Source organism: Pongo abelii, chromosome 22 (genome assembly GCF_028885655.2).
Source record: "Pongo abelii isolate AG06213 chromosome 22, NHGRI_mPonAbe1-v2.0_pri, whole genome shotgun sequence".
In the NCBI taxonomy this organism is placed as follows: Eukaryota; Metazoa; Chordata; class Mammalia; order Primates; family Hominidae; genus Pongo; species Pongo abelii.
In genome coordinates, this window is record NC_072007.2 from 54,169,822 (window position 1) to 54,194,078 (window position 24,257).

General features: G+C 57.2%; 1 protein-coding gene and 1 pseudogene across 1 annotated transcript; one reads left to right on the top strand and one right to left on the bottom strand.

Moving 5' to 3' along the window:
* Positions 1-836: 836 nt before the first annotated feature.
* RRP1 (ribosomal RNA processing 1) lies at positions 837-15,694 on the top strand. Its single transcript, NM_001135435.1, is given in 13 exon segments — positions 837-1,064; positions 2,654-2,736; positions 3,914-3,971; positions 4,559-4,644; positions 6,543-6,604; positions 8,769-8,898; positions 8,978-9,042; positions 9,255-9,448; positions 11,109-11,188; positions 12,059-12,156; positions 12,402-12,421; positions 13,807-13,920; positions 15,109-15,694. Coding segments are annotated over 13 exon segments (1,386 nt in total). The 5' UTR covers positions 837-931; the 3' UTR covers positions 15,372-15,694.
* A 7,086-nt stretch (positions 15,695-22,780) lies between these two features.
* Positions 22,781-23,761, bottom strand: LOC100939548 (uncharacterized protein FLJ46757-like; annotated as a pseudogene).
* Positions 23,762-24,257: the final 496 nt, after the last annotated feature.

Sequence of the window (24,257 nt, forward strand, 5' to 3'; positions counted from 1 at the left end):
AGGCATGAGCCACCACTCCCAGCCTTTTCAACTTTTTATGAAAAATCTCCTACATAGAAAATGTCAGAAGATAGGTCAATGAAGACCTGTATTCCTGCCTGTAGACGCCACAATTGTAATTTTTTGAGACGGAGTCTCACTCTGTCGCCCAGGCTGGAGTGCAGCGCGATCTCGGCTCACTGCAACCTCCGCCTCCCGGATTCAAGCAATTCTCCTGCCTCAGCCTCCTGAGTAGCTGGGATTACAGGCATGAGCCACCACGCCTGGCTAATTTTTGTATTTTTAGTAGAGACAGGGTTTCACCATGTTGGTCAGGCTAGTCTCAAACTCCTGACCTCGTGATCCACCCGCCTCAGCCTCCCAAAGTGCTGGAATTACAGGCGTGAGCCACCGCGTCCGGCACACCCCTGGTTTTAAAAATAAAGTTTCGAGCCGAGAGTGGTGGCGCCCGTGGTCCCAGCTCCTCGGGAGGCTGAGGCTGGGGGATCCCTGGAGCCCGCGAGGCAGAGGCTGCAGTGAGCCGAGATCGCGCCTTGCACTCCAGCCTGGGTAACAGAGCGAGACTCTGTCTCAGGAAAAAAATACAAGTGGGGTTATAAATAAAATGAGATTAAAAAACAACAGATCTTTGCCTCACAATCCCGACCAACCGCAGCCCCAGCGAGGCGCAGGCGCAGGCGCAGGCGCGCGCTCGATGGTTCCGCGCATGCGCACAGGCAGGGAGCGCGCGCCCTCTCGGTAGCCTTCGGCTTCCGGGGGCTGCAGTTGCGCGGCTCGGCCACTGCGTGGCGGTGGCGTGCGCCTGGGTGTTGTCGCGGGCTGTGACGTCACGCCACGCGCCGGGGCCAGGAGGAAGCGGGCGCAGGAGGTGCGTGCTCAGTGTGCTGGGCACCAGGAGACTCCGGGACAGGGGGTCTTGGCCGTCGGCGTCATGGTTTCGCGCGTGCAGCTCCCGCCTGAGATCCAGCTGGCTCAGCGCCTGGCGGGGAATGAGCAGGTGACCCGGGACCGGGCGGTGAGGAAGCTCCGGAAATACATCGTCGCCAGGACTCAGCGGGCCGCAGGTTGGCGGGGGTCTGGGCGGCTGGCGTCTCGTGGGCCGGCTGGGCTGGTGCGGGTGTGGGCGGCGGCGGCCGGAGCTGGGGGCCCTCCGAGCTCTGTGGAACCTCCACGTGGCCGGGCCGGGCAGGCGGGGCCCACGGGCCTGTTCCCGCTGTTACCGGCCCCACGGCCCCCGCCACCGCTTTCCCTCGTGGTGCAGTGACTTCTGGTCACTCTGCGAGAACGCTCCTCCCCAGCCCCCTAACCCGTTTCCTAGCTCAGACGTCCCCTCCCTCCAGTAGACCATGTACTCCTGCTGCCCTGCTGTTTGGGCACCCAGCATTTTTCCCTCATGGCAGCATTTCCCACTGTTTGCAGTTTTCTGTTTGCGTTAATTATTGGATTGTTTTCCGATTTCCACTCGAGGTACTTCTCTGAGGGCCGAGAATCTACTTCTTGTTCATGGTACCCGGTGGTTCTGCGAGCGTGGTCCCCCATCAGCAGTAGCATTCCCTGGACATTTGTTAGAAATACACGTTCTATGCCAGGCGCAGTGGCCCAAGCCTGTAATCTCAGCTACTTGGGATGTCGATGTGGGAGGATCACAGAAGCCCAGGAGTCCAGCCTGGGCAACATAGCAAGACTCCATTTCCATCGCAAAAGAAAAGAAAGAAATGCAAGTTCTAGGATCCCAGCCCTGCCAAATCAGGACTAGCATCTGCTTTATGAAGCTGTTCAAGTGATTCTGCTCCCCACACTCAGCCTGAGAACCACTGCTACAGGAACAGGTTGCCAGACACATAGGACTTCAGTGAATGTCAACTGAATAATGTTTTAAATTAAAATTTTTTTTTTATTTTTCTGAGTGAGACAGACCTCACTGTCATCCATGGTGGAGGAGTGCATTGGCACGATTACAGCTCACTGCAGCCTCTACCTCCCAGGCTTAAGTGAGCCTCCCATCTCAGCCTCCCCAATAGCTGGGACTACTGGCACCGTGCCACCAGGCCAGCTAAGTTTTGTATTTTTTGTACAAATTGGGGTCTTCCTATGTTGCCCAGACTGGTCTTGAACTCCTGGCCTCAAGTGATCCTGCCTCAGCACTCAATTCCAAAGTGCTGGGAGTACAGGCATGAGCCACTGCACCTGGCCTGAGTAATTTCTGTTTCTCTCGTAGTCTGAATGCCTGAGTTCGCTTTCTTCTTTTAGTATTTGAGATATATTACAGAAAAGTGCAGAAGCCCTCAGTGTAATGCTGGATGAATTATCACCAACAGATTAACCTTGCGGCCACTGGCCAGCTTAGGAAACCGTCAAGGTTCGCAATTTTGAATTTCCAAAATGGAGTATGATGCCTGATACCTTGTAGATTCTCAGTCAGTTTTACTGTGTGCGTGAAGTGGCAGTTACCTGGAGGAGCCGCATAGCCACAGGCACGGCAGGTTCTGGGTTAGAAGGATTGTTTGAAGGGGAGGGTCAGATTCTGCCCCCCAGTTTCCTTTACCGTAAGTGGGACTTTGGTCTCATTCAGGCAGTCACGTTTCTGTGGCTTCCTTTCTGGCACTCGAAGGTGTGGGGTTCATTTGGTACAAATGTTGCTGTTTTGATGCAGGTGGTTTTACGCACGATGAGCTGCTGAAGGTGTGGAAAGGACTGTTTTATTGCATGTGGATGCAGGACAAGCCACTCCTCCAGGTGAGTGGGGGGAGCAGCAGAGAAGGTACAGAAGCAGCGGGGGAGGATGGATGGGCATCTGGTCAACCCAGTTTTTTTTTTTTTTTTTTAAGTCGGAGTTTCGCTCTTGTTGCCCAGGCTGGAGTGCAGTGGCGCAATCTCGGCATACTGCAACCTCCGCCTTCCGGTTTCAAGCAATTCTCCTGCCTCAGCCTCCCGAGTAGCTGGGAGTACAGGTACCTGCCACCATGCCCGGCTAATTTTTTGTATTTTTAGTAGAGACGGAGTTTCATCACGTTGGTCAGGCTGGTCTTGAACTCCTGACTTCATGATCGCCCGCCTCGGCCTCCCAAAGTGCTGGGATTACAGGCGTGAGCCACTGCGCCCGGCCTGGTCGACCCAGTTTTAATATGGCCGGAGACCCTGGGGAGGTTGTATAGCCTTGATGCTTGGTTCTGCATGGCTGGTGGGCCGGGGCCTTTGTTAGGTGAGTCTTAGACTTGCTGAGATGCTGATGTGACTGAGCTGTGCACCGCAGCAGCACTGGCATGGGTGCAAACTGGGTTTTGTGTTTGTCCTGGGTTGCAAACAAGTGCTGAAATAGTGGAAACCAAGGGGCGGAATTCAAGTCTCCTGAGACAAGGACTTCTCCCGCTAGCCTTTTTCAAACATTGTTTCTCAAATTGTGAATTTTGTGCTCTCCTTCAGAATCTCCTGGGTGGTGAGGGTACTTAGTTAAATTCAAGTTCTTGGGCCCTATTCCATGCCCATTGAATTATCAAGGGGAGGCTATGAAATGTCCCTTAGCGAGTACCCTGGGCAATGCCTGGCGCGGTGATGTAGGCAGATAGCGAGTGATCTATGGGGTCTCACAGCCCTCCTCCTCCTGATGGTTAGGGGGCTGTGAGTCCCAAGGCTCCCTTCCGCTCTCCCATGTTCCTCTTTAACCGTGACTCTGTGGCTTAGGGCACAGCCCTGTCAGGAGGGCAGTGCCTGCCGTGGTTGTGTGAGAGGCTGTTGACCCCGGCTGTAGAGGGGTCTTTGGGAGCAGGGGTGAAACCTCCAGTCCACTGAGCTGAGACCCCCTGGAAGCCGACTCTCTGTGATGAGTGAGTGAGTGAGTGGGTGGTTGTGTGTGTGTCATTGTGAGAGCCTGCTGCTTCAGGGGCTGAGGGCGTTTTTGTTGTTTCCTACGCAGGAAGAATTAGGAAGGACCATTTCCCAGCTCGTTCATGCTTTTCAGAACACGGAGGCCCGTGAGTATGCTCTGCCATAGTTGGGGACATTTGTAGATGTCGGAACCTCTGAGCATCAGAGCCACCAGACCCAGGAGGTTTGTGTTCTCAAATCCAGAGTAAGGAATACCTAAGGGCAAGAGAGCACCAGCTGGTGTCTGTGGGTGCTTAGCATGTATGAAATGCTGGTGTAAGTATTCAACGTGGATTAGCTCATTTACCCAAAACACTATTTCGAGTCTAATGGGTTAGTATCTTACACTTTAAAAATAAAGTGAAAAGCCAGGATAATGTCACCAAGAGATTTGACTGAATTCCACCTGATGGTCCTGAGGTTCCTGCGGTTGATTTTTCTGACTCCTCTGTTCTCTGGTGACTGGAGTTGAGAAGTTCTTACCCTGCCTGTCTGTGGGACTCACTTGAGGAGCCTCTAAAAATCCTGATGTCCAGATCCTGGTCCAGCAAAACCCAGTTCTGGGGGTAGGGCCTGGGCATCAGCATTTTTATCTATAAATAAGTAAAGAAAGCGTTCCTCCACGTTCTCACCTCACTTCCCAGGGTGGCTTCGTGCTCCTCAGTGGTTCTCTTCTGGCTTATTCCTCCTCCAGAGCACCTGTTCCTTCAGGCCTTCTGGCAGACCATGAATCGCGAGTGGACGGGCATTGACAGGCTGCGCCTGGATAAATTCTACATGGTGAGACAGCCACCAGGGCACTGGTGGGCGGGGGCAGCGTGAGTCTCAGTGCCTGGCCAAGCAGAGACAGGCGGCGCCTGGGCAGGGAGGCAACCTGAGGCAGTGCGACCCTGAAGCCAGAGGTGGGAGGTGGAGCCGAGACTCCTGGCGGTCCCTGACCAGGGCTCTGCAGCATTGTCCAGTCTCTGAGGGTCATTGAATGGGCAAGGAATTCGACCCTTAAAACACCACACAGACTTTTGGTTCAGAGAAGGAAAGTGATGATTGCTCTCCTGGTGAGAGTCGATGGTGACACCGTTGTTACCTTGTCGAAGAGGCAGAGTGAGTCTGGAGGCGCAGCAGAGGGGCTGCGGTCACGCCCTAGCGTGAGCCCTGGAGTGCTTAGCCTGCGAGGCTGGGATGGATGGTCACGGTGCGGGACTTCCTTTCCCTCCTTCCTCATTGTATCCCCATTCAGGGTACTGATTTGCCCTGAGAATACAGGGAGACACTGGGGTTTAGAGGTGCAGCGTGTTGCTGCCCGAACCTGCTTCTCTCCTTCCCTCCTTCCCTCTTGTTGAACCGCGAGGTCTCGTTACTAAGGTGGTGGTCATTGTAACCTTAGAGCAGGCCTGAGATACCGGGACATTGTCACTGTGTAGGAGTTGGTCACCCAGTGGGGACACTGAAAGGGGCCGTGTCCGAGCATCACTGAGGACAGATGTTGATCTGCCACTCTGGCTTCAGTGTCCAGCTCAGATTCGGGCCAGGACTGTGCGGAGAGCGCATATACCAGTATAGAGTATATACACCAGTATAGAATATATACACCAGTATAGAGTATATACACCAGTATAGAGTATATACACCAGTATAGAGTATATACACCAGTGATTCTAGAAGTGGAGACCAGGGTGAGACAGGCCTGGAGCTCAAGAAGGAAGGAGGCTCCGGGGCAGGCCAGGGGCCCCGCCATGCACTCGGACAGAGTGCAGACTCTTAGGGACAATGGGGCTCTGCAGGGAGGCCACCCTGCTGTTTTGCTGAGATGCGGCTGCCGGGTCCTTTGATGGATGCGTTCTGCTGCTTTCCATGGCTCTTTTCTGGGTGCCCCTTGTGTGGCTGAGTCCGGCAGCACAGCCTTGCGTCAGGGCCGGCCTCGGTGGCACTGCAGGGTGGCGTGGGGGATAGGCCTCCCGTGTCCGCAAGAACAGTGTCCGGGCTGCTGGGCTGTGCTCTGTCATCGAGGCTTCTGGGGGTCCGCGTGTCCTCTGCTGCTATTGATTGCAGCTGAGACCCCACTCTGGGCGTGTGGACATGCTGGGTCAGTAGCCTAAAGTGGGGACAACTGCAGAAGGGTGTTGAGCCACATGGAGGGAAATGGCATTGTGGGGCAGATCTGGAGCTTGATTCATGGGTGAGGCTTGGCGGGAGGGCCTTTGCTGTGTAGCAGACCGCAGAGGAAGTGAGCTACGTTCTCCCCGTTGGGGAGAGGTTGGTGAGGACCAGCCGTGTTTCAGACCCAGTTTTGCAGAGGGCTCCACCGCCCGTGGGGGTAGCCGTGCCTCTTTCCTGGTTCTCCCTTATGAATTGGACTGTTCTGTTTCAGCCCCGGTTTATGGACTGGAGTCGTAGGACTGTCCCCTATTCCTCCCCGCCTCCCATGCACCTGCTTCCTGCCAGCTGGGGCCTTGGATCCGGGGAGAGGGCGCGTTCTCAGCCCAGGGTTCTGAGGGCTTGGTGGTGTGTCCTCCAGCGTCTGTCTGTCAGCAGCTCTGGGGGCCGGCTGTGTGCCTGGTTCCGGCAGAGGTGACCACGGCCATGGCTTTATCCTGCAGCGGATCGTGGTACATGGGGAAGGGTGGTCTGGTGAAGTAGGGCTGGGCTTCTGCTAACACGAACCTCCTTCTGTGTCAAAGCTCATGCGGATGGTCCTGAACGAGTCCTTGAAGGTTCTGAAGATGCAAGGCTGGGAAGAAAGGTGGGTGCGCGGCAGGCCTGCTCTGGGGGGGATCCCTGTTCTTGGGACCACAGTCATGTGTTTGTCATTTGATTCTTTGTCATAAGGAGATGTCAGCCTTTGTATTAATGTGTGCCCCCAATCGTGCTTAGAGAGAAGATATTTTTTAAAGTAAAAATCAGTTTGTGTGTTTGTGGAAATGATGCCATTTATCCTCAGGCTTGGAGGCCAGTTCTCACTGGGAGTCAGAAGGGAGTTTTTTAATGAAAGGGTGTCCAGCCAAGGAGCTTCTTATAAAAACACGGCATGTTCCGCTCCATTAGCAATGCTTTTTGTTTTTTTGAAATAGGTCTCACTGTTGCCTAGGCTGGAGTGCAGTGGCGTGATCTTGGCTCAACTACAGCCTTGACATCCTGGGCTCAAGTGATCCTCCTGCCTCAGCCTCCCAACTGGCTGGGACTGCAGATGTGCACCACCAGGCCCACGTAATTTTTGTATCTTTTTTTGGTAGAGATGAGTTCTGTCCTGTTGCCCAGGCTGGTCTCAAACTCTTGGGCTCAGACAATCTGCCTGCCTAGGCCTCCCAAAGTTGTAAGCGATGTTAATTGCTCCTAATTCTAAACATATGTGAATTGGCCGGGCGCGGTGGCTCACATCTGTAATCGCAGCACTTTGGGAGGCCGAGGCGGGCTGATCACTAGGTCAAGAGATCGAGACCATCCTGGTCACCATGGTGAAACCCTGTCTATACTAAAAATACAAAAATTAGATAAATGCATAAAAAAGAATTAGGCTGGTTATGGTGGGGCAAGGGGATCTCTTGAGCCCAGGAGTTTGAGGCTGCAGTGATCCGTGACTGAGCCACTGCACTGTAGCCTAGGCGATAGAATGAGATTCTGGTTTTTTTTTTTTTAAAGGATCAGCAGGAATTGGACTGTGGTTGCTGAGTTTCTCCAGGTTTGAGTTGCATAGGTGATTTTGCATTTAGGGCAGCGGTGCCTCTGGGTTGGAGGGATTTTTGTTCTTGAGTTCCCTGGCAGGACTCGGATGCTAGGAGTCTCATTCATTCTAGGCCTTAGCATTGTGGATTACCCCATAGGGGTCTCATGGCTTAAGCTGAATTAAATGTTAAAGGGATGATTTTACTTTTGTTAACTTTTTTTGGCTTATTATTACAAGAGTATTTTTCTTCCCTGTAACTGATAATTTAGTACAGGAATCATTTGGAAGACCTCGGTGCCTTCCCCCAATGCCTGCAGTCCCAGTGCTGACAGTGGGGTCCGCTCTTCCCGCCCTCTTGGATCTCCTGCAGGCATAACCAGGCTGTCATTAATATCCATGCCATTGCCACTGGCCTGGGAAGTCGGTCCCTCGCATCTGTGTGTCTTCCTCTTGGTCTCAGCACCTGTTCTTGCCTCTGTCTCCTTTTTCCTGAGCCTTAGAGAGCATCGCTTTTCCTTTCCATCACCAGTGATTCTCCAGCCTTGCTATGGAGCTTCCTAAGGATCACACAGTTTACAGATCCGAGTTAGGCAGCTGCATCGTTAAGCACCCCAGGAGGTCCAGATGCATGTAGATGCTACAGATTATTCTCTGGGGCTGTCTAGTCTTCAGATCCAGGGCCTGTGATGCCATCAAACCCACCTGCCAGGGAGAGCTCCGGTGGACGTCATAGATGGAATGCGCCGTGCGGCAGGGCCTGGGAAGCCAGCAGGTGGCTCATGGTCCTCAGCCCCTTTCTGGGCCTCCACCTTCCTTTCTCTGCCTGTGCTGTCCTGACGTGTTTTCCCCAGCGGTACCCAGTGGAGACAGTGGAGAGGAACACCAGGCAGGGTATCTCATCTCAGCCAAGCCTTTCTCTCTGCTAGCAATCTTGAGGACAGAGAGAAGGCCTGTCTGAATGTTTACACGCGCTGCATTTTGTAGCTGACATGCAAACTCAGGCCATATGTTCTGGTGCTGGTGCTGGTCACATAACTCCCTAATTGCAAGACTGCTTTGCGCTGGAGGAGACCCAGGATCGTTGATATCATCTGCGCGGACGTGAAGGCTGGCATGTTTGCAGACAGTGGCGCCTGCCCGCACTTAGGTTCCCATCAGAGCGTGTAACTGTGGGAGAGTGGGGGGCACGGCTGTCTTGGGGCTTGTCGAGGCTGCCTGTCATATTTGCTTTTTCTTTCCTCAGACAGATCGAGGAGCTGCTAGAGCTGCTGGTGACCGAGATCCTGCACCCCAGCAGCCAGGCCCCCCACGGGGTGAAGAGCCACTTCATCGAGATCTTCCTGGAGGAGCTGACCAAAGTGGGCGCCGAGGAGGTGAGGCTGGGCTCCGACGGGGCGGTGGAGCTGGGCGTTTGTGGACGAGGAACTGAGCTCCCGCTGGCTTTCCCCATAGCTTACGGCAGACCAGAACCTGAAGTTCATCGACCCCTTCTGCAGAATTGCTGCCCGGACCAAGGAGTAAGTGGTGGGTGGCCTGATCAGGCCCGACTCCTTCACTGAGTTCTTCCCATGGGGCTGCTGTTGTGGGGGTGCTGCTCCCTCAAGGGATGAATCTGTCTCAGAATGGCCGCTGGCCGTGTGGGTGGGGAGAGGTTGCAGGGGAGTCGGCGGTTTCTGCTTGGGAATCCAGCATAACGGGCCTGCTTGCTGGCCTCTGCTCTGTCCATCAGTTCCTTGGTTTTGAACAGCATCACTCGAGGCATCTTTGAGACGATTGTGGAGCAAGCCCCGCTTGCCATTGAAGACCTCCTGAATGAACTGGACACACAGGATGAGGAGGCGGCGTCGGACAGTGATGAGTCCTCTGAGGGCGGTGAGCGCGGAGATGCGCTGTCCCAGAAGAGGTCTGAGAAGCCGCCCACAGGTGGGGGTCACAGTGCGCCTGGCTTCTCCTCGGAGCTTGTCATGGGCTGAGCCAGTGCGGTCTCCTGCTGGGTTGCTCCTGCCATCTCCTGCCTGGTCCCCTTGTCTCTGCCCCTCCCCACAGTCCATCCTCAGCATAGAAGCCAGAGTGACTTCTGTGGGCACCAAGCACACGTCGTTTCCCCTCAACCCCCCAGCCTCTGGTGTGCTCCACGCCCTCTCCGGACCCCTGGACTCCTCGTCTAACCCATGCCTCTGGCTCAGTTGGCCCCCTGGACTCGTTCCTGCCTTGGTGCCGAGTCTCCCCGTCCCTCCCACCGTCTGTCCCCCCATCACTCTCTGGGGCTGGACTCTTTCAGCCTCCTGGCCTCTCCCAGCCCCCCACGCAGTCCTCCCCATAGCATCACTCTGTGGCACGGGATATAAATCACTTGCTCCTCATGTTCCTTGTTCCTGGCCCGTCTCCCCAGAGGACAGCAAGCTCTGTCCAGACTGACTGTGACTGGGTTCAGGCCTGAGACCTCAGGGCACCTGACTGCTCTGTGTGCAGTGTGTGTGAGGGGCAGGTCTACTCACCCGCCCCTCACTGCCTGCCAGAGGCCTCTGGGGGGGTCCAGCCTGGCCCGTTTTTTGGTTCGATGCTGTACTCATTGTCCGAGCCTGCTGGGTGGTCTGAGCTCTAAGTGTGGCATCCTGGTGCTGTGGAGGGCGTGTCTTTGACCATGCTTAGGACCCCAGTGTGCCCCAACTCAGTGCTGTGGCCGCTGTGCCCCTTGGCTTCCTAATCAGAAGACCCCTCCCCACCGCCCCCAGCACTTGGCCCGGCCACGCTGTACGCTTCTCCCCGGTCTCTGCCTTGTCCTTCTCTCTCAGTAGCCAAGGCTCCTGGCAGGTCTGCCAGTGCCTGCTGCTGGCCCCCGGCTGCCACCTCCAGAGCAGACCCTTGTCACATGCTGCTCCACAGCTGCCTGTTGCCCAGAAACCTTTCTTCTGCAGACAGTGCCATCAAAGCCCCAAATGCCCAGCCTAGCTCGAGCGCCCAACCGAAACATCAGCTCCCACAGCTTCTGGACCAGGCCACCCTGAGGCTGGACTGAGCTGCCCCTCCTCACTTCTGGAACTTTTGACAACGGCCTTTATTGCCCAAGATGCCAGCTTGTAGTCAGCCACTCAGGGCTGTATAGGCACCTGTGCCCTGGGACGTCTTTTTTCCTTTCCAGGCCTGAGGTGGCATCTCTCATCCTGTCCATACGAGATTAGAGGTCACGTGGCACCTAGTATCTGCCTTGAGCTGCGGGCTTTCCCAAGCCTGTGCCCATGTTCTGACCAGGGTGCAGGGTGGGCTCTCCGTTCCCGGGTGTTTCCCGCCTGTGCCCGCGCTCCGACCAGGGTGCACGGAGTGGGCTCTCCGTTCCTGGGTGTTTCCCGCCTGTGCCCAGGCTCTGACCAGGGTGCACGGAGCAGGCTCTCCGTTCCTGGGTGTTTCCCGCCTGTGCCCAGGCTCTGACCAGGGTGCACGGAGTGGGCTCTCCGTTCCTGGGTGTTTCCCGCCTGTGCCTGCTCTCCGACCAGGGTGCACGGAGCGGATTCTCTGTTCCTGGGTGTTTGGGGCTGGCACACGTTGGGCACAGGTAGGGTTCACGGGGTCCCTTTTGTTACAGGCTCCATCTGCAGGGCTGAACCTGAGGCTGGTGAGGAGCAGGCAGGTGATGACAGGGACAGTGGCGGCCCCGTCCTCCAGGTGGGTGCCCTGGGCTCGTGGCTGCGCCCTCAGCCTTTGCCCCCCTGTGCTGCCGCTTGCTCTGGAAGAGGAGGGGGGCGTTAGGAGGGAGGATGGCAGCCGTCGGCATGGACAGTTACCCGGACGGGAGTTAGCTTTGAAGGAGGGATGGGTGCCCCAACCCTGCCTGCCTGTAGATGAGTGGGATCATTGAGAGTGGGGCTGGGGCCTGAGAGAGTGGGGCTGGGGCCTGGGAGGGTGGGCTCAGGCAGAACTGCATTATCCAGGGCTGGCCTCACCTCATGCTGTCCTCTTGACTCACACATGGGCAGCCCCCCAGATTTCCTGCGGCCCCCTCGTTGGGTGCTGGTCTGGAATGAGATGGCATGTGCCAAGTGGCTGGGCTGTGGGTCCCAGCGAGGAGTCCACTCAGCCAGTGGGGTCTGACTTCAGGCAAATTGGAAACTTAAATGTTTTAAGTTTTAAATATGATTATCTGCAGACTGAATAAAATTTGGCTATCTTGGGTTAAAATTGATCAAATTAACTTACTTTCTTCGTGCTTGTCTGTGTGTGGCTCCTAGAGTTGTAAAGCTGCAGGCAGGCAGCTGGCGGGCGTGTGCCCTGCAGTGTGCGCCCCGCAGTGTGCATCTTGCAGAGTGTGCCCCGCAGTGCGTGCCCCACAGTGCGCCCGCAGCATGTGTGATGCCCGCCGTGCTGTAGAGTTGGCGGAGCTGCAAGGCCCTCAGTGAGAGTGGGCTGTGTTCTTGTGAGCCGAGTGGAGAACCTGCAAGTGGGACCAAGTTCTGTCTTGGTCTCAGGGGTTCCACGTTCTCGGAGCATGCAGAGCGTGACTGACCTTGCCTCTGTGACGTCTCTCTTTTGAAACAGTTTGACTACGAGGCAGTTGCTAACAGACTGTTTGAAATGGCCAGCCGCCAGAGCACCCCGTCTCAGAACAGAAAGCGTCTCTACAAAGTGATCCGGAAGTGAGTGTCTGAGGGCGCTGTGTCCTCCCTGTTGCCGTTGGAGTTGCCCTTTCCTCCTCAGATCTGGGTGCCTTCGCCTTGTCCTGGGCCCTTCCGCAGCCCCCGGGGTGATCCCCGCTAGGACCCTGAGACCCATCCACAGCCCCTGGGGTTCCCTTGGCTAGGACCCTGCAGCCGCTCTAGCTGGAGCCTCCTCCTGCGGAAGCCGCAGCCGTGGTAAGTGGGTATCTGTCTTACTCTTTCAGGCTACAGGACCTGGCAGGAGGTGAGGACCGGCCGGGCACTGACAGTGGCACCACCTTGGAGGTGGAGCTCCGTCCTCGTGGGAGTGGATTGGTTCCAGGGGTCTCATAGCACGTGGAGTCTCTTTGCAGAGAGGCCTGGTGGTGGTTCTGGGGGACAGGGAGGCAGGGCGTGGGGTTCCACAGCTCTCGTTTTTGTGGTTTTTGCTGAGTGGTTCTCAGACTTGAGTGTCCATTGGAGTGCCCCGGAGCCTGAGAGACGGGGTGCTGGCCTCAGGGGCTCCCAAGCACTGACCGCAGTGCTGCTACTGGTCTGTTGTGCAGCACACGTCTGTTCATGGCAGCGTGTGGCAGATGGAACTGGCATAGGTTATCGGAAGGACGGTTTCCTAGTGGGGTTGATGGTTAGAGACATAAGCGTTTCCCCCGGTGTTTCCTTATGAAAAGTTTCAGACCTGCAGCTCAGTTGGAAGGATTTTATAGTGGAGGTCTGCATGTCCCCGCCGGGCTCCAGCATCGGCACTTCCTGTCCTTGTGTTAAGCTCCTCTATCCCAGCGTCACACCCCCTGCATCCACCAGCGGGCGTGTCATCAGCTGTAGTCCAGGGTTTGGTTTTTTTATTTTTTATTTTTTGAGATGGTGTCTCGCTCCGTTGCCCGGGATGGAGTGCAGTGGTGTGATTCAGCTCACTGCAGCCTCAATCTCCTGGTCTCAAGCGATCCCTTCCACCTCCGCCTCCCAGTCGCTGGGACCACAGCTGCACGCCACCATGCCGGCTAATTGTTTTATATTTTGTAGAGACAGGGTTTCGCTGTGTGGCCAGGCTGGTAGTCTGGGGTTTTTAGGACAGTGCGCGTCAGTGAGGTGCATGAGGATTGTGTGCATCTGGCAGGTTTTGATGCAGAAAGTTGCCTTGTGCCGCCAGCATGGGCATTTTAGGCTGTAGACTTTGGTGTACAGGTTGAGCGTCTCTAATCCGAAACCCCAAATCCAAAATGCTGCCAATCCAAAGCTGAGTGCTGACAGGAAGCTCCAGGGAAATGCTCGTCGGAACGTTTTGTGTTTGGGATTTTCAGATTAGGGATGTTGAACTGGTGAATATGATGCAGACGTTCCGAAACAATCTGACATTCAAAGCACTGCTGGTCCCAAGCGTTTGGGTTCATGAATGCTCTACCTGTGTCCTGGATGCTCCAGGAACTGGCTTTTCCAGATGGGCTTGGGTCTGAGCTGTTTTGTTTCAGCTGTGGCGGGTACTGAACACACTGCTCCTGGGCGTTAGAACAGGGCATTTTCTCACACACGTTGTTGGGAGGTGGTGCTGGGTGGGGCCTGCTGGAAGCAGCGAGCCTCAAACCATAAGCCCCCAGCCCCCGAGAGCCCCCTGACTTCTGCCCTGGTTCTCAGGCATTTTCCCTGAGGACGAGATCCCAGAGAAGGCCTGCAGGCGTCTGCTTGAAGGGAGGCGGCAGAAGAAGACGAAGAAGCAGAAGCATCTGCTCAGGTTGCAGCGGGAGAGAGGTAGGACTAGGGGGTGTGTTAGTCATGGAGCTGACGTCCTCACCTGCTTGCTTGTCCCCTGGATGGGGGTCACCTGCAGTGTCTCCCCCTGAAGCATGAGTGCCGAGTCCCCCGTCCTAGGTGCTTGCTATCCACACATCGTAGAAATGCCCTGTTCTTGGCATCCCTCCTGTAGGCCTCTTCCCCGCCTCCCCACTCGACTTCCTTGTCTGCAGCTCCCCCCAGCTGTGTGCGCTGCCCTCCCTCCCGGTCTGGAGACGATCCTCCTGGCTGGGCTGCCTCCTCCTGCGCCTCCGTCTTAGATCCAAGCCCCGTCCGCTCCTCTCCCGCACCCTCCAGAGATTCCTGAGTCTCTCCACTTCTTCCCTCTGCTTCTTCCCTCCCCTTCTTCCCTCTGCTTCTTCTCTCCACTTCTTCCCTCCCCTTCTTCCCTCCCCTTCTTCCTTCCACTTCTTCCCTCCACTTCCATCCTTGATTTCAGGGACTGGCTTCCCTCTCGGGCCTCTGGCCACACGAGTGTGGTTGGCATGTGACGCCCTCACCAGGGGCAACCCTGTGTCCGCGGCAGACCACTCAGGGCCTGGAGCTGCCTACCTGCAGTGGAGGGGGTTGAGCACAGTGCCGGGCAGGGCACGGGGCCCATGGCAAGAATGGGGTACATAAGAGGGAGACGATGGCTTTGCCCCACACTGCGAAGCCTTCCCTGTTACTCTCTCCGTGCTAAACTGGCCCCAGGGCCTAGGGATTCACCCCTTCCCTTGCCCAGAGCTCCGTGCCACTAAAGCCATCCATCTCATTTCCCATGGGGCAGTGGCCTCCTCTGCAGCCGGCCCTTGGCTGTGTGAACACTGTCGGCCCTGGCGTTCAGGACCTGGCACTGCCCGGTGTCCTCTTCTTCCACCTCCCCTTCTGCCTTGAGCTCAGTCATGCCTACTCCTCTGTGCCTTTGCTCCTGGGTCTCATGACCCTGTCCTCACGCTGGTCCTTCCGAGGTCAGCCCTCGCTGGGGTCCTGAGCTGTGTGGATGGAGCTTGCCGCCCACACTGGAAACGGGATGTGTCTGGCTGGCTGTTGTGGCCGTGTTGTCCTCCCAGGTCCGTGGTGCTGGCATCCTCAGCCTGAGTTGGAGTAAGTGGAAGGAGCCCACGTTGGCATTCTCTGGCTCATGGGGTCTTGCTGTTTTGTCAGGGAAAGGTGAGAAGGAGCCCCCGAGCCCAGGCATGGAGAGGAAGAGGAGCAGGAGGAGGGGTGTGGGGGCCGACCCCGAGGCACGGGCAGAGGCTGGTGAGCAGCCAGGCACAGCTGAGCGGGCCCTGCTCCGAGATCAGCCCAGGGGCCGTGGCCAGAGAGGGGCTCGCCAGAGAAGGAGGACACCTCGGCCCCTGGCCAGTGCCCGAGCAAAGGCGGCCAATGTCCAGGAGCCGGAGAAGAAGAAGGAACGCAGGGAGTGACGTGGCCGGGCCCAGGACAGGCAGGGAGGGAGGCCAGGCCGCACTTGCACCGAGGGATGAGGCCGACCAGGCTGTTCTGTAGACTCAGGACCGTGGCTCCAGAACTCCTGTGCCAGGCGGAAGGGAAGAGCAGCACTGGAGAGATGAGCCCGTCATTAGGGGCCAGCGTCCCAGGAACCGGACCTTTCCCCAGAGCCTCCGCCTGTGGCTGTGATGACCTTGGGCCAGAAGGTCAAACTCTGAAGACAAACTCCACCTGCAGCAGGACTGGCCACCCCCGCTGTGGGGGGTTCAGAAAATAAAATGCTGCGCGGCCCTTGCCAGGGAAGTGTCGCTTTGGGTGTGTCCTACCGACGTGTGGGAGGTGGCAGGCACCAGCCTCTGAGCAGTGTGGTGGTTTATATTCATGTTTGTGGAAAAATCTTGTAAGACATTTCTCCTTTCACAGAGCCGCCCAGGTGTTAACAGGGCTGTCTGGACGGGGCTCTTTTGCTTCCCCCTCAATCTGAGGTCTGGAGTCGTGCAGTGAATTCAGCTCCAGTAAGGCCCGGATTGCCCGGGGTGAGCGTGTGTGTGGTGGGAAGACCTGGCTTCCGCGAGAGCCTTGTCCCTGGAGGCAGGAGCGCCCCCACCATTGTGGGTACCCGCGGGTCCGCAGGCTGCACCCCTCCTCCCCTCAGCCAGGCCACACTCAGCCTCCTCCCTGCCCCTCTGCCCTTCACGCCTTGGAGCCTATGAGGGAGGTGGCGGGTCCCCACTGTGGCGATGGAGATCTGACAGCCCAGGGCTTTCCACCTGCATGGAACAAGGGCCTATCTGCCGCCAGCGTTGTGGCCACAGCCTGCATAGGTGACAAGGGGCCGCTGCGTTGGGTTTTGCCCGCATGTTCTGTTCCATGGGTGCCCAGCCAGCCAGGCCGTGTGGGATCCAGCGAGAGGCCAGGGCTTGGAGTGGGCCCGGGACCAGGAAGGACCCCCAGGCTGTGGCTGGCATTATGCAGACCCTGGACTGCATCCGGTTCCCCAAAGCCCTGCTGCATTCGAGTGTCCCCCAACCCTGGGCAGCTGGCACCTGGTGATACCTCCTTCAGTCCCACTCAGCTGGGCGGCTGGGGCAGGCTTAGGGCGCAGTTCGGGACCAAGGAGAGGGAAAGCCAGGGCCCCTGTTCTAGGGGTTAGGGTTCTTTCCCCAAAGGAACTTAAAAAGACAAGCATGGCCAGGCACAGTGGCTCACACCTGTAATCCCAGCACTTTGGGAGGCCGAGGTGGCCGGATCACCTGAAGTCAGGAGTTTGAGACCAGCCTGACCAACATGGAGAAACCCCATCTCTACTAAAAATACAAAATTAGCCAGGCGTGGTGGCACATGCCTGTAATCCCAGATACTTGGGAGGCTGAGGCGGGAGAATTGCTTGAACCTGGGAGGCAGAGGTTGCGGTGAGCCAAGATCGTGCCACTGCACTCCAGCCTGGGCAACAAGAGTGAAACTCTGTTTCCAAAAAAAAAAATAAAAGACAAGCGCGTCCAACATAAACTGCCGGTGGCGAGCGTCAGGTCTGGGCAGTGTCCCCTGGGCCTGGCCTCTTCACCCCAAGCAGGGCCTGTTGGGAGGAGCCCCTGCAGTTGGAGGCCTTTGGAAGGGAACGGGGTGCATAATAACGCTTTCTTGTTTTTGAAGTTTCTTTGGTCAAAAGCTAAGGAAACAACCAAGCTAACAGAAGTTTCTGGAAAAAAGCAAATTAGTCATGCCGAATTGCAGTTGTGAAACCAGAAGCCACAGTGACTTTGGATCTTCTTTTATGTGTGTGTTCACAGGGAGGGGTTTTTCACGGCTGCACCGGCACCGTCACGCTCTAGCTGTTTCCAGGCCATGCTGGGTACACATTTCCCCTCTTCAAAATCGTTTCAAATAACCACATTGTGCTTATCACACGAATTACTGAATTCCTCTCCTATTGGTAGTCTCTTTTACTTTGTTTTTTGTTTTATTTTTGAGACTGAGTTTTGAGTTGAGTTTTTTTTTTGAGACTGAGTTGTTTTATTTCCCCACATGAATGGTAGTTCCAGCTACTCAGGAGGCCAAGGCAGGAGAAGCACTTGAGCCCAGGAGAGAATCATCGAGAGGTAATTCACAGAGTACAGTTCGCCCAACTGAAGTGTATAATTCGAGTTTTCAGCATATTCAGAGTTGTACAGCCATCACCACAGTCAACTTTAGACCATTTTCAGCCCAAAAGAAATTGGGTATGCCTTAGCCATCGCCCCTCTGTCTCCCCGCCACCTGCACGCATCCTCCCAGCTTCAGGTTCCGGGCCATGTCTGTTCTGGCCATGTGTTACGGGATCACGCGGCACGTGGCCTTTTGCGTCTGGCTGTTTCCACGCATCACCGTGGTTCCAGGGCTCATCCACACCATGGATTCTTTCCTTCTTATGGCTGAGTGACATCCCATGGTACAGACAGTGCATTGCGTCTGCCCGTTTGTCCACTGATGGACATTTGGGGTGTTTCTGCCTTTGGCCGTCTTGAGTCACGCTGCTGCGTAAGGATGAGTTTTCAGGGGAGGGATGTTTTCATTCCTCTGGGACAGATGCCTAGGAGTGTTATGGCTGGGTTTTATGCTCACCGTGTCTAGTTGCTTGAAGAACTACTTTCCAGACTTTTCTACAGTGGCTGCATGTGTTGAGTTGAGCCTCGGGGATGGGCGTTCTGCTATGGCCAGGCTGATGGGATCCCAGGAAGTGACACTTCTCAGGACACTTGGCCCAGCCACTTTGACTTTGTGACCAGGACAGGAAGCACCTGTGGTTCCACTCACCTGCCTGTGGAGTGGGAGTCACAGCACAGGGCTGGGATGAGGATGATGTTGCTTTTTCCTGGAAAAACAATCTCTCAACATTCCAGAAACATTGCGGACACAGAGAGCATTTCGTGACTTGGTGCCCCAGCACCCTGGATGCTTTGTGGCGCATTTACAGAGACATTCCCTTAACCACAGCACAGCGGTCACATAGGGAGCTAGAGCTGGGCGTTGTGGCACATGCGTGTAGTCCCAGCTACCCTGGAGGCCAAGGCGGGAGGATCGCTTGGGCCCACGAATTTGAGTGAGCCTGGGCAACATCAAGACCCCGTCTCAAAGCAGGAAAAATCAGGGAATTAGCATGGATACCTCACTGTGTCCAACCCTTGAACCCTCAGTCCTTAGTTGTCTCAGTGAAGTTGTTTACAGCCCCAGGGCCCTGTTCAGATTCTCTCATTTCTCTGAAGAGCTCTAGCTCCTGTGAGGGGAGGGTGGTGTTTAGAAGCGGATCTGGCTGGGCCCTTGCTATTCCGATCTCATTGTTCACAGACGTTCTCAGCTGGCAGAGCTGGGGCAGTGTGTGCACAGCGCATGCCTGTTCTCCACCTGTCCCTCTAGCCCACCCGCCAGCCACCCTCCATTTGTCTAGATTAAGGTCTTCAGAAAAAACAGAACCAATGAATGAGGTATGTGTCTGTCCACTGCAGCTGCGAGAACAAAATAGTAGGGACTGGGCAGCTTAGGCCTGGGAAGGTGAGTTTCCGATCTGGAGGATTCCGAGGGAGTGTCGGCAGGGTTGCTTTTCCTGGGTCCCCTCCTTGGCTTGTCTTAATCGATGGCCACCTTCTCGTGGTGTCCTGACCTTTTTTTTTTTTTTTTTTTGGAGAAAAAGTCTCGCTCTGTCACCCAGGCTGGAGTGCAATGGCACCATCTCAGCTCACTGCAACCTCAGCCCCTGAGTACCTGGGATTACAGGTGTGCGCCACCATGTCCAGCTAATTTTTGTATTTTTAGTAGAGATGGGGTTTCACCATGTTGATCAGGCTGGTCTTGAACTCCTGACCTCATGATCCACCTGCCTCAGCCTCCCAAAGTGCTGGGATCACAGGCGTGAGCCACCGCACCCGGCCGTCCTGACCTCTGTTACAAGGATGTCAGGAAGGTTGGACTAGGGCCCAGCCCTGTGGTCTCATTTAACCCTAGTGACGTCCTTAGAGGCCCCATCTCCAGTCACACTGGGAGTTAGGGCTTCAACATGTGCTTGTCGGGAGACACAGTCGTGTCCATAGCAGGCGTGTGTGCATGGTGGTGGCGGAGGGGAGAGTGCCCTGTTCATTGTGAGGAGTCAGCTCACAGGACTGGAGCTGGCAGTTGGGAGTTCTGCAGGGCAGGCGGCCGGCTGGAGACCCCGGAAGGTCCTCAGGGGAGGGGACCCCGGTCTTTTAAGGCCTTGGCCAGGCAGACTGGATGAGGCCCCCTCTGCGGAGGCCCACCTGCTTTCCTCAGTCCACCGATTCAAATCAGCCTCATCCTGGCAACACCCTCAGGAACATCGGGGCGCTCCACCCAAAGCTGGGTACCAGCGTCCGCCGCAGCGTTGGCCGTTCACTGTCTTATCTGCTGCTCGTGCCTGCCCTACTCGTGTTAGGAGTTGACCTCCAGGAGAGGTGGTGCCTCCAGCTGTGATGGACACCCAGGGTGTATTCTAGGATTTCCCTTCTGTGTTTGAACCTCCCTTTCCCGAAGGAATTCTGGCTTCCATTACCCCCGATACTCATTTCATGCAGAACCGAGGCCAGGAGTGGGTGCTGCACCCCTTCCCGCGTGGGTGCCCTCCTCACCTTCGGCTCTGCCACCCCTGCGGGAACCCTCCTTCCTGGTCACCTGCTTTCACACCCAGCCGCGCCACCCCCTGTGTGGCCCCTGGTTCCTGTGGGGCTCTGACACCAGGACACCCACTCCTCACCCAGCCTGGGCCGCCGTGGCCCCCCGCCCCCACGGTGCAGCTCTGCCCTTGTTGGCCCTATCTGAAGCTCCTGAGGGAGCTTGAGGGAGCTCGAGGGTGCCTGGTGAGCGGGGGTCTCCTGGATGCCCCTCTTCCAAGCTCAGAGACTGACCTGGCAAGTGGCAGTGCCCCACCTCCCCATTTGAAGCCCACAAGGAGGAAGAAAAGAAACTTCTTGAACCAACCACAGAGACCCACGGCCATCCCGAGAGGTGCGGCCACGTGAGCAACAACGCTCCACGCTGGGTGTGGGCGAGGGTCTTCCAGGGACCCTAAGCCTTTTCAAAGAACAACTTGGAGATGTAATTCATGCAGCGTTCAGTTCCCCGTTGTGGGTGCACAGTCGGGCGGCTGTGCACTGCAGCACAGTTCATTTTAGAGCATCTCAGCACCCCAGAGAGCAAGTCCCTACGCAGGGCCCCCTTTACCTGGAGGTGACTCCGGGGAGGGGCCTGTGGACTCGCAGGGTAGTAAGGCGAGTGTGTGCATGTACAGCTTCCTCCAGCAGCCAAACGGTCTAGAACAAACGTGCTGTGTCCTCGCTGACTTCAGAGCTTCAGTAGCAACCCACGCCACAGCTTCACAGTTGACAGTTGTCACAGGCTCTGCTCGGAGGTGACATTCCGGGGACTGAGCAGCAGCTCTGGAGTTACAGACTTAGAGGGGCCATCTCCGGGCCCCCCCGTTTTTCCTCCTTGCCTTTGTAGCAGTAGATGGAGACCCCAGCTGCAGTCCTGCCAGCCCACACGTGCATAAGGCTCTTCCCTGCAGGCTTTCAGCCAGCCTGGGTCGCCAGAGGTGCCCATTTTCCTGCCTGGCATGGCTGAGCAGAGCCAAGAGACAGTCTTGAACCCCAAGACCTCTCCCTCAGCCAGAATGTTCTCTGCATGAGCTTCTCACGCTCAAATATGATTGTGACCTATAACTTCTCCTGGTAGGCCCTGCGGGCAGTAGAGGCGTTGCACGGGCGAGGGAGGTAAGCAGGGAGCAGCCCCTGGCCAGGGTAGGCCCTGCAGCTGTGGCAGGGGTGAGGGGAGGGGCTGAGAGGTGGACGGCAAGTCAGGCAGTGCCCTGGGTGTTGTGGGGCAGTTCACGCAGGGGTGTGACCTGGCCAGGCAATTTTGGACCCACTTCCTGGCCGTGGGATCGAGGGTGGGTTTGGGGACAGTTCTGCCAGCCGCCCCGGGGTTGGAACTTTGACCCATGTCTCACAGAACTTCCACTGTTGCATATACTGCCTTATAAAGATAGACCGGTAATGGGGACTGTCCCCCCTCATTAGCCCAGAAGTTTCCCCAAAGGGCACAAGACCCCACGCGGTGATGTTGAGGCCTGGACGGTGGTGGTGGATGAAGAAGAGGCCTGGTTTGCAGTTTGTGTGGTGCTGTGGCCTACCAGGAAGAGGGCCCAGGAGTGGGCATCCATGTGCCCAGCCCCCAGCCCGTGTGGTAAGGAGCCGGCCCCACAGCCACAGCCTGGAGTCTGAAAGGGAACATCTCCATCTCTGATGGGAACCTTTTCCCCAAATGGACTCTTCTACCGTGAAGAGAATGGCCAGCACTGCGGTGAGCTGCTCAGAGATTATCCATCCAGGCATCACTTACCTGTACAGAAGGGCTGGTTTTATTTCCTGAACCGATTCAGCCAGAAGGAGCTGCAGCAGATTGCCTCGGAGTCTTCCCGCAGGGGCCGTCTCCCCAGCGCGCGGCCTCTCCCCTGTGTAGCCTCTTCCCCATGTGACCCCTGCGGCCTCCCCCATGTGACCTTTCCCCTGCGTGTCCTCCCCCATGTGACCTCTGCCCCGTGTGGCCTCTCCCCCGCGTGGCATCACCCGTGGGTTCTCATTGCATGGAGCCCTGGCCCCTTACTGTGGGTGAGGGGTAGGGGGAGGATTGGCCGTTGGGTTCTGGGTTCCGCAGTCCACAGAGGGCAGTCTGGCCGTCTCTGTGCCTCCCCCAGGGATGTTGCCGGCCCTTTGTCCCCCTCTGTCACGTCCCCTGTCACCTGCCCTCTAGGACCTGCATGGCTGCAGTCCCACCAGCTGCCTCTGGGGGGTGCCCATGGCCCTGGAATGGGCTTGGGGGAGAATGCACGCCGGGGCCTCTCCAACCCTTTGCTCCAGGCCACTTGCTCCACCCTTTCTTGCTGCCCCATGTGACCCAGGATCCCTTTGGCGAGGGCCTCGTTCTCTCCCTGAGTGGAGCCTCTGCAGGTGCTTCACGAAGGCTGGCACCCACCTGTACCTGTGTGCCACGGCCTGGGATGGACCCTGCAGCTGTGGCCCTCCTGGCACTATCCCTACCCTGTACCCCGGTGGGTGTGCAGTGGGGACAGGCACCCTGGGATCCTTGGAGGCTCAGCCTCCTCAGCCCTCACCCCCGAGACCCCATTGTAGTGCCTGTGTCCACTCAGGGCTCATCCCAAGTCTGGCCAGAGGTGGGGAGGGGACAGAGGGGGCCACATAGGAGCCTCTACCAGCCCCTTTCTTACCACGGGGTGGGGGCACTTCCTTCCCACAGGGTCTCAGGCTTGCGGGCTCTGCCCAGGCCCCAGAGGGCACTTCTGACCCTTCTCTTTGGGGTCTGCCCTGGAGGGTTCCAGGCCACTCGCTCCACCCCGTCCCTCTTCTGGAGCTTCCCAGCACCTCAGTTCCAACTGTGGGGAAAACAGAACCCTAGGAAGAAACCTCACGGCTGTGGGCAGGGGAGGGCGGCGGGGATCCCCAGCTGCCCCACAGGGACATTGAGTGAAGGCAGAGCCTGGGAGGGAAGTCAGATCCGTGCATGGGTCCCACCTTGTTGGTGTTGGCGTCCCTGAGTGAGCAGCCATCCGCCGCCCCCTGGAAAGAGACCTGGAGAAGCAGCTTCAAGCCTTGGAGCCCCGCCCAGCTGCTAGCAGTCCCTGGGTCACGGTGCGAAGGGGAAAGGCGGGGGCTTGAGGAGGAAAGTGAGAGAATTGTGCCCGGGGGCCCCTGGAGGGCCAGTCCGGAGGCGCGTTGGGGTGAGGCGGTGCTGGCTGTGCGCCTGTCTGAGATGGACAGAGGGAAGGCGCCCGGGGCTGAGCCCAGGGTCCCCGGTCCAGTCTCTCACTGCTCTGGGGTTTGGTTTCGTCACCTGCACAAAGGGCGGGTCCCGTGCTCTCCGGAGGCCACACGGGGTCTCCCTGAGGCACTGAGTCTGGCTTGTTTCTGGAAACCGAGGCACAGGAGGACGTTGATAACCGGCCTCCCTCTGTCCTCTTTCCCAGGGGTGCAGCTCGTCCGTCCCCATGATTTCAGATTTGCCCAGCATGTTGCAACAACCACCTGGCACTCAGCTTGCCTGGTGCCGCCTGGCCCCGCAGCCTTTCTTAGGCCTTGCAAGGGTGGCACAGATGGGGAAACTCCATCTGCAGGGGCGTCACCCCGAGGGATGTGTCCGCCACACTCCCTTGACGGTCGCGTGGGTCCTGGGAGGGCGCGTGTGACTCTCCCCAGGGTTGCAGCATTGGGGCATTCCGCCAGCCTGGCCCCGTGGGTGCAGAGTGCTGTGGACCCCTCGGCCCTCCCGACCTCGTTTCCCTTTGATGTAGAAGTCTGCATGGCATGAATTCCAGTGACAACGGGCCGGGCCAGGCTCCCTGTGCCCCTGGTACCGCTGCCCAGGGCCGGTCTCTGCAGTCACCCTCCTTCCTTCCTGAAGGCCCCTCCCTCCCTCCTTTGTTCTTCTTTCTTTTCCTGCCTAAATGTTTATCCAGTCCCTCCTGCATTAAATACCCGTGCTGTGCAACAGATGACCTTGAACTTGGTGACTTCACCACCACTGCATGTCAGCGCCCAGCTGTAGACGAGGGTTTGGGAGGCATGGCTGGGCCGGCCCAGGGCTCCCAGGCTGAAGTGGGTGCTGAAGCTGCCAGGCACTGGAGGCTGGGCCTCTCCCACACTCCCTGGCTGTTGGGAGGGTACATTCTTTTTTCTTCCGTGTCTTCTAGAGGATGCACTCTTGGCTGTAGGCCTCCCGTTTCTCTCACGGGCTATTCCTGGGGTTCCCTCAGATCCTGGAGGTGCCCACAGCCCCCTTCCCCGAGGCTCCCCCACCCCTAC